Here is a 14,698-nt window from a genome sequence, read left to right as displayed (position 1 = left end):
ACAGTACAGTACAGTACACCTCCCCACTGTTCTGTTAGTCAAAGATAGGTGGGATTTATGTAAACCCACCATCCCTAAACCAAAGGTACAGCCCCTTGATTTTTTCTTTTGCAATTTCTATTTGTGATTTCCTAAGTGATTAGAGATTTAGTTGGCAATGTAAATAAAACTTTTTTTTCAGGCGCTTGGGATTGGGTTTTTTGTTTCTAACACCTTTCATGTCACTGACTGGATTAAGACCTAAAATGTTGGCATTGTGCGATTTTACTCAGGAATGTAGCTCAAGCACATCAGTGGATCCATACAAACACAATGTATTTGTTTTTCGTTGAGTTGTCATATTATTATTATTATTATTATTTATTGATTATTAAATAAATGATGATGATGATGATTTATTATTTTTAAATAAGATTATACGTTATGAGCAGTCTGCGTCATCTAGACTGGGCCCTAAATCATTGTTGAACCGGAGGCAGGTTGGATATCTTGTCCTCATTATCTTCTCTTCTATCATTACAGACATCTCAACAGTGAACATGCCTTGGATGACAGGAGCACGGCTCAATGTCGGGTTCAGATGCAAGTTGTACAGCAATTAGAGCTACAGGTAAAACACTGCCACCGTTTTACTGGCTTTTTGTTTTGTAATTTAAATGTAGTTGTTCTGAGACCCCCCCCCCCCCCTCCTCCTCCTCCTCCTCCCCGGTTATATGAACCCTGCATACGCATAAGTTATTTTAGATTCAAATCTGTCATGAATATTTCAATCCTCTTGCATACAGAAAATCAGAATGGTCTTAAATTTGCACCTTAAAGAAACAATTTGAGTAGAACTGAGGTTTAAATGAAGGAATGTAGTCTCCAAATCATTGAAAGCAAGTATCAGTCCTATCACTTACATAATAGAGGGTGTTTAAAGGGCCGCTAATACTAACATGCTAATTGTTTTACATATAAGAGCTAGTAAAATTAAAAATATATATGGCTTTGATCATGGGGGAGGTATTTTTCTATATGCACACAAGACTTCCTGTGTGTAAGCCTATTGTAGGGCTTTGCAGCCAGCCTTTCTGAGCCTGTGATGGCTGACAACCGAGGACAATAACCTGAACATGTTAAATCGTGCTATGGTATAGAAACTTTTACATACACATTTTGGATCATCAACATTGCTCTTAATATCTTAAGCATACCTCCCAAAATTTGAGACCCCGGAACTGGGGGAAGGGGTGTGGTCATATAATGAAGCCTGGCCATGCCCCTGGGAGCATATTTAGTGCTGTGAAACTAGGCTGACCCTTAGGATTCTCCTCTAGCAGCTGTGAACGGAATATGCCTTACAAGTTTCCCACCCATTCATGTCCCAAATTCAGGATTGTCCCAGCAAAATCAGGACAGTTGGGAGGTATGACTGAAGTAATTGCTATTTAAAGGGCTTTATCCTTTGAATGTTGTCTGCTTAATTGTGTCTAGTAGGGGAAAGATCATACGTCACCTATTTTTATGCTGTCCCTCTGGACAGGCTAAGTACATATTCAGGGAATTGTACCTCTTGGCTTCTCTGCCTACTTACTGTTGTGTTTTTGAATTTTTCCTCGTAAGCCCCTCACCTAATGATGTCATACCTATCCCTTGCCGTTAATGCACAGATCCAAGCTACTGAATTGTGACCGGATTATCATGCTTGAATAATACTGGCAGCAGAGGTCTAGAAAGGCGATAAAGGGGTAATGGGGAAGAGAAGACACACAATGGCAACTCTACTAAACAGTGAGATTTGCATCTTGCAAGTAGATGTAAGCCTTCACATAACAATATTTTATACCATCATCCTTTAATATTTGCTTTAGAGAAACACAAATAAAAAAAACCTTTAAGAATGGGGTGGGGGCATTATTAACCTGCCGTAAAGATTAGCTGGCAACGCTATAAAACATATTATCAATACAAAGCTTTATTAATCGTTTTATCATAAAATAAATCATAACACGGCCTATAAAGTTTGTAGATTAGGTTTAGCGTGCAGGGTGGTTGGCTGTGAATTTGCCCTGGCGAAAGGTGAGATATTAACCCCATCATTTCCTGGGCTTGTGCAAACCCTGATCTCGTACCGCGTTGAATAGTGGCCTCTGAATGAAATGGCTGCTTTGTATGCAAGTCAACAGAACGAAGATATATAGAGGGCCCTGGGCTAAATAGGGAAGATAATTACATTTGGAATTTTACAGAGTTTAAAGTCATTTGCAGCTTCAAATAGTCACAGAGAAATATCTGCAGAAACAGACTTAAACTTTCTGTTGTTGCTATCCCTCTGTAAAAAAAAAGCATATATCTTTTTAATTACATAACATTTTAATTCCTATCTCAATTTGTCTTGTGTCATTTTGGGCTCCTGCGTGAATCTGGGCCTTTATTTCTGCACTCCCTCCCAGTGTACTCTTCATTAACCCAGTATGGCCTAATTTATTTCCCGGTATGGTAGTGTGATGCGTAAATTATCAAGTCTTGCAGAAACAATTACAGGAGGAAGTTGGCTATACGGCCACATAAATGGAAACCAACCACACACCAAGCAATTATGCACTTTTATTAAGATTTACAGCTGATATTTTAGAGTGGAAATAATACATCAAACATCATTTTTTCTCTAGCGAATTTTAGTACTTCTATTTTATTGTTGTTATAAATGGTCATTTCCAATTATTTAATGTTCAAAAAAAAAAAGGTCAATTTTATTAGAATCCCCGTTCCAAAGACAGAATACTATTTTATTTAGTTACGTGTTTAGTCATATAGGTGCTAATGACGTCTCTTGCATCTATTCCTGGAGTGACAGCCCTGAGGCACAAGTCAGTGCCTCATTGGCGCCTCTAGGTCGTAGCGTACGGTCAGACTGTATCCTCGTGAAATGCCGTTTCAGCCTGCAAGATGGCTGCCTCCGCTTTGGGTAGATGACACTTAAGGCGATCTAGTTGTAGTCCTTATAACGCAAGAATAAGTTTGAATTTGGCTTCTTTAATCAAAGACAGGTCATTTTCAATAACATTTTTGTGATCAATTTTTATTTCACAACTTATCTAATTATCATGCTAGCAATGTTGGTACAGAGATACTTTTTATTTTTTGTTATTTCTCTTATTATCATTAATCTTCCTCCTTTTGCTTCACCCTCGTGCCATAATCTAGGCATATATGGAAACAGACAAAATTTTGCAATATTTTATCAATAACTATTGTGGCAATACAGAGATCAATTAAATTGTAATTACTGCATTATAGTGTTTATTACACACAGTTTGCTAAGCAAGTAATTGTGATATGTTACAGATTGTGGTTTAGGTGCTCTAAGACATAAGATCACTACAATTGTGATTATTTTCATGTCTTCGGTACACTGTTCTATTTTATTATTTAATTTCTTTGTTGTGTCAAGAAACATTTATTTGATGTTTATTATTTTTTCTTGCATGATATATTTACAGTGTTTTTGTTGCTTGTTTGTCCATGTTGTGATTGCCGACAGATCTGAGCAACTGTTCTCTCGGCAGCAAAAGTTTTATAGATCTGTTGCAAACTATAATATTGTTGTAACGCCAGAAAATGGTCTATTTTGTAAGGCACACAGACACACTTCCTACATGTTATTTCTCTTCACTTGATATCAGTGATACATATATGGAAGACCGAAAGGTAAAGCAACATTTTTAATAGAAGTTATCGAAGGGCATTTAGAAACCAATAAATTAAAGTTGTCTGAAGGTTGAGAACGTCTTAAATTGATTATCGATATTACGCTTTATTTATCTCATTGTTATACTGCTTTGTTGTAGGTTTTACTTACCAGCTGTGCAGGAGGGTAGCTACTATTCTGTAAATTCATATTTTCCAACCTTGTTCAGGTTTCTCCCGTCACAATACGGACACGAGTTGTAAAACACAGGCTATAAACAGTCATTATAGAAAATACACGAGTTTAGAAGGTCGCTTTCTGCAGATTCCAAAGTATTCAGTCAACATTAAAAAGGGCAACTTGTTGTCACACCTTCATTCCAGTGATTTGCTTTGATGCAGTGTAGCCGCCTCTCAGATAAACGCTGTTGTCTTGCAGCCGTCACATCGGCTTTAGTGCCTGTCTGTAGATCTCTGTATCCTCCATCCAGATGATCATCGTCTCCTCACAGCAATGCCCCAACGAACCGTCGTCATTCAATGATCTGGTTGGACTTCGAGGTCCTGCTAATGGACTTTGGGTTCTGTGTGTGCTAGAATTGTGTTATCAAGGACTGATAATGCATTCAATTTGCTGTGAAAATTTTTATGTTACTGGGACAATGCTGGTGTCCGTTCACTGGGTGCCAAGTATGAGTATTGACGATATTATGATGTAATTTATACCAGTGTTTATTTATATCATCTAGTAACAAAATAACATTTACATTGCCTGAGTGGCATGTTCCCAGTGACCGGGCTGAGCAAGAGAGACGCCATTATGCTTATAAGAAAAAAAGATGTGTTGTAAATCTAGTTGCCGCTTTTATTGGTTATTACAGAATGCAGTATATATCCTCCACATAACTTTATCCCTTATTTAAAGTTTACCCATCACAAACACTGAGCGGAGGCATTTTTTGTCAACTGAGACAGTACCTGTGAGAATTATCCAATCCGTTCTCTGGGAAACGATGACATCACTAAGGCATGTGCATCAAGTCTCTCAGTGATGTCACTGGTTCCTAGCCAAAGGATTGGCTGTTCCTAATGAATCGCAAACAATGTCTGCCTCCACTTTGTGTAGGTAACAGATAAAATGTAGCTTTATATTCAGCCTTCATCATTTAGAGTACCTGCCCATCGTCTCTTACCTCCAATAAAAACTTTCAGTAATTAAGATGATTTTCCTTTCTACTACCCTATGCCTCATGTCAGCAAACCTCCCACAATTCCACATGTTGACACGTAAAAGGATTTTAAACTGAAACATATTTATTTTTAATGTTATAATACCCTCCTGCTTTATATATGATTTGATCAAAAGCTACTGCTTGTTAATGTTCATGTGATATGGGAGATTATAATGTGGGTCTTTCAGGCAAGGCTCCTAAGTCAATTTGTTGGGATTTATTGTCCTTCCCAAAGCCATTGGCAATCCTTGTATGACCACTGAAAGACACTTGTCATCAGCGATTCGCCTCCGCAGTCATCGACACAGTGGAAATTGCAAATTCCAATCCACAGTAGAGATTTAAATAGATGCACATTCTATCTATGGACATAACATTGATCCAGTTGTGGTATTGAAGAAGCATAAAAATTTTTATATTCTGTTAATGTTTTATTTAGAAGAAGTTAGCTTCTAAAGACAATCATACGTAAGGTCCAATCTCTTCTTTCGATCAAGTTGTACAAGATAACGACCACTTCTAACCGAGTGGTATAAACAACATCATAAGTTAGGAATAGTGCTGGACACATAACAGGAAGCTGTACATCATGGACAGGATCAACGTTCATATGAAATATTTGGAGTAAACTCAAAATACTTAAGGACTTTAAATCCACCCACAAGTTAGTGTATTAACATGAGCGAAGCAGCCATCTTGATTGTTCAGTAAGATTATTGAGTCTTAGGGGTAAATGTATCAAGCTGTGAATTTCCAGCAGGTTTGAATAGTGGAGATGTTGCCTATAGCAACCAATCAAATTCTAGTTATCATTTGTTTAGTACCTGCTACAAAATTACAGCTAGAATCTGATTGGTTGCTATAGGCAACATCTCCACTTTTCACACCCACCGGAAAACTCGCAGCTTGATACATTTACCACATAGAGTCCAAACAGACAGCGCCTCTAGTGGCCAGGTTCTCTTGGAAAATGGTAGAATACAAGCTTGGGTTTATCAAGGAATAACTGGAACAAAAGCATCTCTCAGACAGGGTACTCTTGTTCTAAACCACAATGATAGCTCTAGAAAATATATAATTTATAGATTAAGCAATGAATGTTTCAGGATAATGTCCCTTTTAACAGTGTGATGGTCACACATATGATTATGACTTGTTAATGAATAAGCGATGAGCAGCAATGCCAGCAGCATAGAGGCAAGTAGTATATAATGACCCGAGGCGTAATAACGTCTCCTAATTTCCTCATATATTGTTCATGCATTCATTCGCAGAAATTAATTTTATGCAGAATCATTGCACAATGTAATGTATGCAGCGGATTCATGAACAGGGACGAGTCCCCTGCTCAGTGCTGTGCAGTGGTGAAGGTCTATTACTGGGGCGACTCCGCCTGCCAGTTCAATTAACTTCTTTTTTCGCTGATGCTTTGCAGAATCCTATTTCGGTCTACTGTTTTGGAGCTGCAGCAACGTATCCTAGGTGCAGTTCACAGTAAAAGACCACTGCACCCAAAATATATTGCATGTGTTAGATGTGCTTGACATGTGAGGACATGATTGTGTTTGAGGTGTATATATTTCCCTCTCACAATACCCATACCTCTGTAGTGAAAGTAAGTAATGCAGTTTGAGCCTTTTGTCATAGACCGAAATAGCTCAATGAAAAATGAAAGACAGACAGCGTACATTGTAATAGAGGAGGTCTATCCGTTCTCGTGACTCGGGACAGTTCAAAAGGTGGCAAACACAGCATTAAAGACATCATATATGCCAGTGACGGGCAACATGCGGCCCTCTGAGCCTTCCCCTGCGGCCCCCACCTCCTTCCTGTCTTATTGTCAGATGTGTTTGTTATAGCTTGTGACACTTGTGTAAAATGTTGCTGATATGTTATTACAGATAGGTGTCTCTTTCTTTGATTAAATGTATTGTTTTAACTTACTACTGAGATTATGGGTAATATGTGGCCCTTTTGAAGGTTAGAGGGCTGCATTCTGCATTTGTACAGTATATCGGGATGCCAATCACTGGCATACACCCTCCATCATGCCTTGAGCATGAGAAAGGTATGATGAGCCTGTCTCTCCTGTCCCGTTCCTCCCCGCTCCTTCCATTCTCCCAGGAAACTCCTTTACCTGACCTCCCCTGACGCTTTCCCAGCTACATTCACCCCTCTGCACAGCTTACAGCTCAGCTACAGGTTTTTTTTCTGTGAAAGCAACACTGTGCATTCACACTTTTGCTTATGAACCAATCCAATATCCAATACATATATATATGCCTCATTTTCTTAATGAGGATTTGCTTAGTCTACTTTGTCTTACTTTTCTCAAAAAAACAAAAAGGGTCCTGATGTGATTACTGTCCTCATCCTCTCCCGCAAAACTACAATGGTTGGGACCATCTTTCATTTCAACCGAAAACCTAATCCTGTTTTCCTGTCTTAGCCATAGTCATGATTATTTATAATCTGTGCCCACTGCTGGTGAACTTTGGGGGTTGGGAAGAACACTGAACTGTAATGTTACAGAGAAAATAAGCATTAATAGAACAAGTCTGCTAGTGCTCCGCTTATTACAGTATACTGGTGTAACGTATGTTAAATTTCTTGTCAGTCCTCTGAAGCCGAGGTTAAGAAATCGCCGGCTTGATTTAGTGTTGAACATAAAGATGCCCCGGTTGGGTAAATCTAACCTATAGATGCATCCGGGGCAGAGATCCGAGAATTATCATCATCAACTTGAAAACTTGCCCCTGGTTTACGTAGGTGCAGATCTTATGTCTTGTAGTGGTTGTGTTTCAAGATCTGTGAATCTGTGTGCTTAACGTGTGTCTGCACACCCTCACTATACTGCACTGGCATGTTAATGCCCCTGACCCACCTTGCATTAAGGCGCATATATCGCGCAAATGTACTTATGCGCAACTATAAATCAGTTCCAAAGAGGCGGGGGGGGGAAAGATTTGCGACAGGCTACATTGTATTGGAACATATCTTCCAACTGTTGAGAGCTGGTGACTTACAGAAACTCAGATGATCCAGTCATCATCATCATCACCATTTATTTATATTGCGAGACCCTAATCCTGTCCTTGAAAAAATTAAGCAAGCTGTATGTAAGACCTCTCTCCAGTGTAATGTAGATAGATGCACTGGGTCCCAGACAGTGAATGAGCTCCAGAGCTTACTGTGCTTAGTGAAACCAGGCTGTTCAGAGCTTGGAGAATGGTTCGGTTTTAAACATACTGTGCACAGTGAGGCTTCTGAAACTCTCCATCGCTGTAACTGCCAGCTCAGACTTACACGTCACAATTCATTTTCTTCTTGTCCTTTTACCAGCTACACTTTTATTATTTAATCACCAAAATATGAACTTTAGGTATCGCCCGTAAGTTGTCTGTACAACAGTATATCTGATTGGAGCAGGCATTGATATTACATAATATAACAAGAGCAAGCAGAGGCATTAGGTTGAGAATTATAAAAGACATATTGTGCGAGCGGCTTTCAATCAGCTGGGAGGAAAAAGAATACGAATAAGATGGTTACGTTCATGTATCTTGGTGAGGAGCAGATACTAGTATTGTTTACACTGAAGCTTCGGGTGATGAGGTGCCCTCTGATTCACACCCCAGGAAGATTGATGATCTGCATTTCAAGATCATTTCAGTGTCCTCCCAGAATTTTCTGGACACAGAGAACAGCTCCTCTACAAAGTATTAGCAGGCTGACATTTTGACCAGTAGATCTAAATTCTAGGAATAATATTTAGCTCTAGTTCAACCACCCTGACTCTATGTGGACCATTCATTTACCTGCAACCTACCGTAATATAGCCATGTCCACCCCTTGTTTCATAAAGGGGGATCACCTCCAGGAGCCGTTTTGCAGCCTGTTGAAGCAGACTTGCATCCTCCAGTAATGTGAGCTGAGGTGTGATCGGGATACCAGGTTCAGGTCAGGCAGCTATTCTGTGTACTGAACCAATATGGAGTCCCTAGTTACCGGCTACATTCTCATGAATATCCGTTCATCCCACAAAATGGCTGCCTCCACAGTGTGCAGGTGTGGCCCAGAATGACACATTAGGGAGTCTTTCTGTGAGGTACATTTTAAGATATCAGCCATTGTATGTAACCAAGTTATTTACCTCAGTATGTACTGTTTCCATGTTATTGCACATGTTAGGCACAGAGAGACTCCCTAATGTATCTTGCAGTATGATTACCAGCAGGAAATCTCTCTTATTTGTTTTATATGTCCCATAAACCCCTTTCCACGTCTCACAACCCCCTTGTCAATCTGTTTCATACAGTCAAAGACGGTCAGGAAGTCTAGTTTGCCCAGAACAGTCCAGATGAACACCCGAAACTTCAGTATATGTATTTTTTTCATTTTAATTCTGCCAATAAGTGCCATTGTTTTGGTATATATATTTCACTAATTTTATTGTTATCCGTTTTTATGTTGTTTCTTATAGCTTTCCAAAGACAAAGAACGCCTGCAAGCCATGATGACGCATTTACATGTGAAGTCAACAGAACCCAAAGCAAGCCCCCAGCCTGTGAGTTGCATTTATCCAGTTTTATTTTTAGGGAATGGGGGTGGGTGAGAGGGATTTCATGCCTCGGTGATGTCACTGGATCCTAGTGAACTGATTACTTTCTGATGGGTATTGGCTCCTCCCACAACATGGCTGCCTCCACTCTACCTCATTTACAAAGCGCACTGGTTGCGCACATCGAAACATGTCAATTGTCTACCCAGTGCATGCGTACTCTCCGCTCGTGGGAGGCGCCTCTGCAAGCTAGAAGTGCGCCCCGGTGTGCGGAGGCGGAAGGGGCACAATGTGTAAGTCTATTAAAATCAAATTTAGGTCCAATATTCTGCTCCTTTACTACCGGCGCTCTCATTACATTAAACTCTTCTGGGTTTCTTTAAGATATCGCTCATTTCTGCCTCTTTTGTGGCTTTAAATTATTATTTAGAACAAGGAAACACCTGGAGTATTTTTTTTATTGCGTGTCACTTATTTTGTATTTGTGGTGGAGTTCTGGATCCACAACTTGATTGTAATCATTTACCACTAGAAAGGCTATGAGCATATGAAGCCATTTCTCTACTGTTGCATTTGCTTAATATAACTAGAATTCACAGATCACTAGATTGGAAAATGCACAGTATAATTTGATAATGAACAAGATTGATTGAATCATTTCAGTTGTTAGCCAAAGAGGTGTTCATTTGACATTTTCCTAAAAACAGAAATGCCCCCCTCCCAATCTTTTCAGGAGTGAGAGGAAGGATGTGCTGTTTTTTATTTGTTTGAATCATTGATTAATTGTAAAAAATAAGAGTTTCTCTGCAAAAAATGTAGAAAATAACTATGAACTGCCTGTGCCAAGCCACTTATAGAGGGGGCAAGCCGATGAATTGTCGTACTTACTGTACCCAGAGACAGAACAGCGGGGTGACCTGAGGTAAGTATGTATCTTATTATATACTGCTCATTAGCAGTACAATAGTTTTTATGGAGAAAACCTTTAAGTGTCAATAAGTCCTATGATCCATCGTTACATTTGGTTTGCAAATGTTTCTGGTTTATACGTGACACCATTTTATATAGCTCGAGACATGGAGTCCCTTTCACCTCAGGAGGCAGCCATGTTGTGTACTGTATCAATGTTCATAAGTATATAGCCTGCACATTCACTAGAGAGTCCCTCATACTTCTGTAGCTATTTTAACGCTGAATCCTGAGTTTTAGTTGCGTCTGATGCGCCTTTTGCTAGATCCCCAAGGTTCTTTGAACAAACTCACACCTGTTTCCTTTATACTGTTGTCAGTGCCCCTCCCCTGTGTACATTCCATTGCATGCAAATGGTACTCATGGGAGGGGCATTGACAACTACTTCCTATTGGAATAAGGAAGTAAAGTTGCCAGATGAGCATTGTTTGTATACAAGCGAGCAGTGTGGGGCCATTGGAACGTCACATCTGAACTTACCCCGCTACATTGACTCACAAATATGTTGAGACAGCATTTTGGAATTATATATATACTTTTGACTGTTACTTTACAACTGTTTTATATAAGAAAATTTCTGTTTTTAGGGTATTGGGCCTTTAAAAATGATTGTTATATTATTTTTGTTTTTCTCATTAAGTCAGTTTACCTTTGCCCAGGACCTCCCAGTACATTTATTTTTAGCTCCTCTACAGAATTCTGCTGGGCAGGTTATCATTGTCTTTCCTAGTTGCTGCTCTTAGTACTTCTTTATTATTAGAAACATGCATATTTTTGACTGAATAAATGACTAGCTGTGGAATCCACACGCAGCTGCTTTCTTCTGAGAAAAGTCTAATATTTCTATTCCGCTTTTGTAACCATTTATTGAGAGTCCAAAGCGAACCTTTGATGGCTCCTACGTTGTTACAAGCAAACATAAGGCTCACTGATATGTAAACCCACAATAGACAGCCTGTGTGAGGTTTCCTATTGTCAGATTGTGGAGATTGCTTGGATTACTCTATGTAAATTTACTGTTGTAACCACCCTTTGGAGAGTAAGGTAAAAGAAAAATCAATTTGTATATGAAAAGTGTCCCCGCTTACAGGCAATCAACTCCAAACCCTTTTAGTTTTTTTCTTAAAAGGGGTGCCGTATTGTCTGGTGGCTGTCTGCTAGACTCAAATGGTCTTTTGAGATTGAAAAATAGAATTATTTTTTTTTATATACTCCCATCTGATAAATTTTAATTATGAGAGAGCTCTAAAAATGATTCTGTAACAGAAAGGTGTTTTGGGTAGAATGCATTCTGCATGCCACAATGACAAGGTAGGTAGAAATTACATTTATGTAAGATTTCAAAGGTCTATCCAGGAATTTGCATATGCTTATTGTATGAGGTGTCGGTAATAAAATTAACAGCAAAATTCTGCTTTGCATCGCACCTGTAGGCTGAGCCCCAGTGGAATAACCCATAATGTTTTAATTTTTATTTTATTTTATTTTACAGCTTTTTGATATTTATTAGCAAAAACTCTGAAATTAGGCTACAAGGGGCAGCCATTGTGTTTGGCAGCAAGTATCGGCTGAGTTAGCTTGTAGACAGAGATTTGACTCTTTGGCTACAGGCGAGGTTCATCAACCCTTTGTATTCAGAATCATGTGAACCTCAACGTTCTGACAGGTAAAAAAAATAATAAAAAAAAATACCCCTTTGGGTATCATACTTGACACATCCTAAATCCATATGCTATCTAAGGGATCGTTTAGACGAGCTATTTCTGAAGCCGCTCTGAAAATCACGCAGGCATCAGGAATCTTTGATCCCAAGTCATAAAAAACTTGTAGTAATACCGTGCTTTATATTGGAAGATACCTTTAATAAGTATTTAATATTGCATTCTTTATGGATTAAATATTAACATATTGCAAATACATCCTCCTCAAGCTACCTCCTGCTGTTTTCAAAGTACAGCTACCGTTACATTTGTTTAACGTTCTTGTCCTTCAATAGTCATGTATGGGACCAAACTGTATGACAAAGTTCCAGTGCATCAAACTATTTTGGGTGACGGGTGTTGGCATTGTGTACTTGGAACCTGTAACTTGAAAATTCAGCAGTGCTGGTTGGCGGTTATATTTCCAATATAATGTGGAGAAAAGTAGATTTATGGCCAGAATTCGTTACATATACAATATAGACTGACATTTCATCATCATCATCATCTATTTATTTATATAGCACCACTAATTCTGCAGCATTGTACAGAGAACTCATTCGCATCAGTCCCTGCCCCATTGGAGCTTACAGTCTAAACACCCTGACACACACACACACACACACACACACACAGAGAGACAAAGGTCAATTTAATAACAGTCAATTAACCTACCAGTATGTTTTTTTTTATTGGAGTGTGGAAGGTACCGGAACACGCGGAGGAAACCCACGCAAACACGGGCAGAACATACAAACTTCGCACAGATAAGGCCATAGTCGGGAATCGAACTCATGACCCCAGTGCTCTGAGGTAGAAATGCTAACCACTGAGCCACCGTGCTGCCCATATTTAATGATCTACCTATTTGTGTATGGGAAAGTGACGTGGTCAGTAAGTTTAAGGACTCTGTTCCCTACCTTTCTGAGCTGGAAGAGCAGAGTCACTAGGTGAGAGCGGGTTGTCCCTTTTGGGCCCCTTCAAAATGATACTTCCACGTTATGTAGATAGCAGATATACTTTAGTGACAGCATAGAGTTTGCTTGTATTCTGCTGTAGTTGTAATGGACTCACTTTAGATGCATACATTTCAGGCATGTGTTGAAGCCAAACAAGATATTTAAACGCTCTTTTAGATGTGTGTAATCAGCCGCCTATGGTGACCATTCTATGTGTCTTTCTGTAACTAGCTTTAGCTTCTCCTTTAGCCTGTGTATGCATGTAGACAAGTGGATCTCTCCTTATTACATAGGCAACCCTTACAAGTTTGAGAACCCAAACTTTTGCACATCATTCTGTTGCAAATTACCCGCAGTCTTCCTAGAGCATCCTCTGTGTTTGCCATAGCAAATCTGTAAGTCATGTATGTTTTTATGCTAAAGGCAATATTATTTGACCATACAGGATAATTATGTAACATCATGGTCTTCACTGGACCACACACTGCTAAATCGGAGCAGTTTCCTGATGAGCGATGCCATATCGTAGAGTGTGCACCCAGCTTTAGAATTCAGTCTCCTATTTTCTGGAGTTAACAGAATATGCAGGAATAGATTGCTAGAATTCTTTCATTGTATTTTGCTCCCAAAACCGGGCATAGGATGGGTTTTATTGCAAAGAATTCCTGGGTTTATACTTTTTTTTAAACAAAATTATGGAAGTCCTAAATAGTTACATTACCCCTTGTGGGTCGATCACAAAAACCAAATTGTGATTTATCTCTTGTTTTATAATTCACAATCAAAGGGACAATTTATTATTGGCTTTCAGAGGAGTCTTGAGGTGTCCATGAAATCACAGGCTATATTTTAATTAGAAAAGTTGTCCACAACATTTTGTATATTGTATCGGGGGGATAATTGCATTTTCAGTATTCCCAAACGTCACACAACTGTCATCCATGAAAGAGGCAATATCATTTTTTCTAATGGCTGAGCAGTAATTAAGTTTTTCAGACAGTCAACCAATTCAGACTTGACCTGAAACATTTAAAATAACATTTTCAAATCAAATGCATGGTTAAATATTCCATTCTGTGTATTTCTTTTCACTGTAAGCGGAAAGCAATTAAAGTATTTTTTTGTCGCAAAAAAAATATATATATATGTGATAAATAGAAATAGGCACAGGCAATTAAATGTACCATAAAACTATGCTGTAACATTGACTAAATATGTTACAATAATCTAAAATAAAATGGTTGAATTATACCGTGTTTATAGTTTGTTTCTGATATTTGCACACTTGGCAGAACAGTTATAGCACCAAACATAATTACATATTCCCATTTATTTTAAGTACAATTAAATAAACATTTAATCAGTTTGTTTTGGGGAATGAAGGAACAGGCATTCAAAAGAAACACTTGTCAATGTCATGGAAATTATAGATAAGATGCAAGAGGGTTTGTGCTGAGAAAGTTTTAGTAATGAACTTGATACATTGTCACTTTTTATTGTAAATTTTTTAATTTTACTGCAAAACATAACATTGTTTACATTCATGCCATGCAATAGCCAAATATATTAATACTTTAGAGTTTTGATACTTAGGGGCAGATTCAA

General features: G+C 38.6%; 1 protein-coding gene across 14 annotated transcripts in view; it reads left to right on the top strand.

The window, feature by feature from the left end:
* Positions 1-14,698, top strand: part of FOXP1 (forkhead box P1) — a 508,980-nt gene that overhangs the window by 466,953 nt on the left and 27,329 nt on the right. For all 14 annotated transcript variants that reach the window (XM_075183442.1, XM_075183445.1, XM_075183440.1 and 11 more), the window contains 2 exons: positions 523-610; positions 9,388-9,471. In XM_075183442.1, coding sequence (XP_075039543.1) covers positions 523-610; positions 9,388-9,471 — 172 coding nt within the window. The remainder of the gene's footprint in view (positions 1-522; positions 611-9,387; positions 9,472-14,698) is intronic.

The sequence above is a fragment of the Mixophyes fleayi genome, chromosome 8, assembly GCF_038048845.1.
Source record: "Mixophyes fleayi isolate aMixFle1 chromosome 8, aMixFle1.hap1, whole genome shotgun sequence".
Classification (NCBI taxonomy): domain Eukaryota; kingdom Metazoa; phylum Chordata; class Amphibia; order Anura; family Limnodynastidae; genus Mixophyes; species Mixophyes fleayi.
This window is presented reverse-complemented; position numbering and strand designations above follow the sequence as displayed.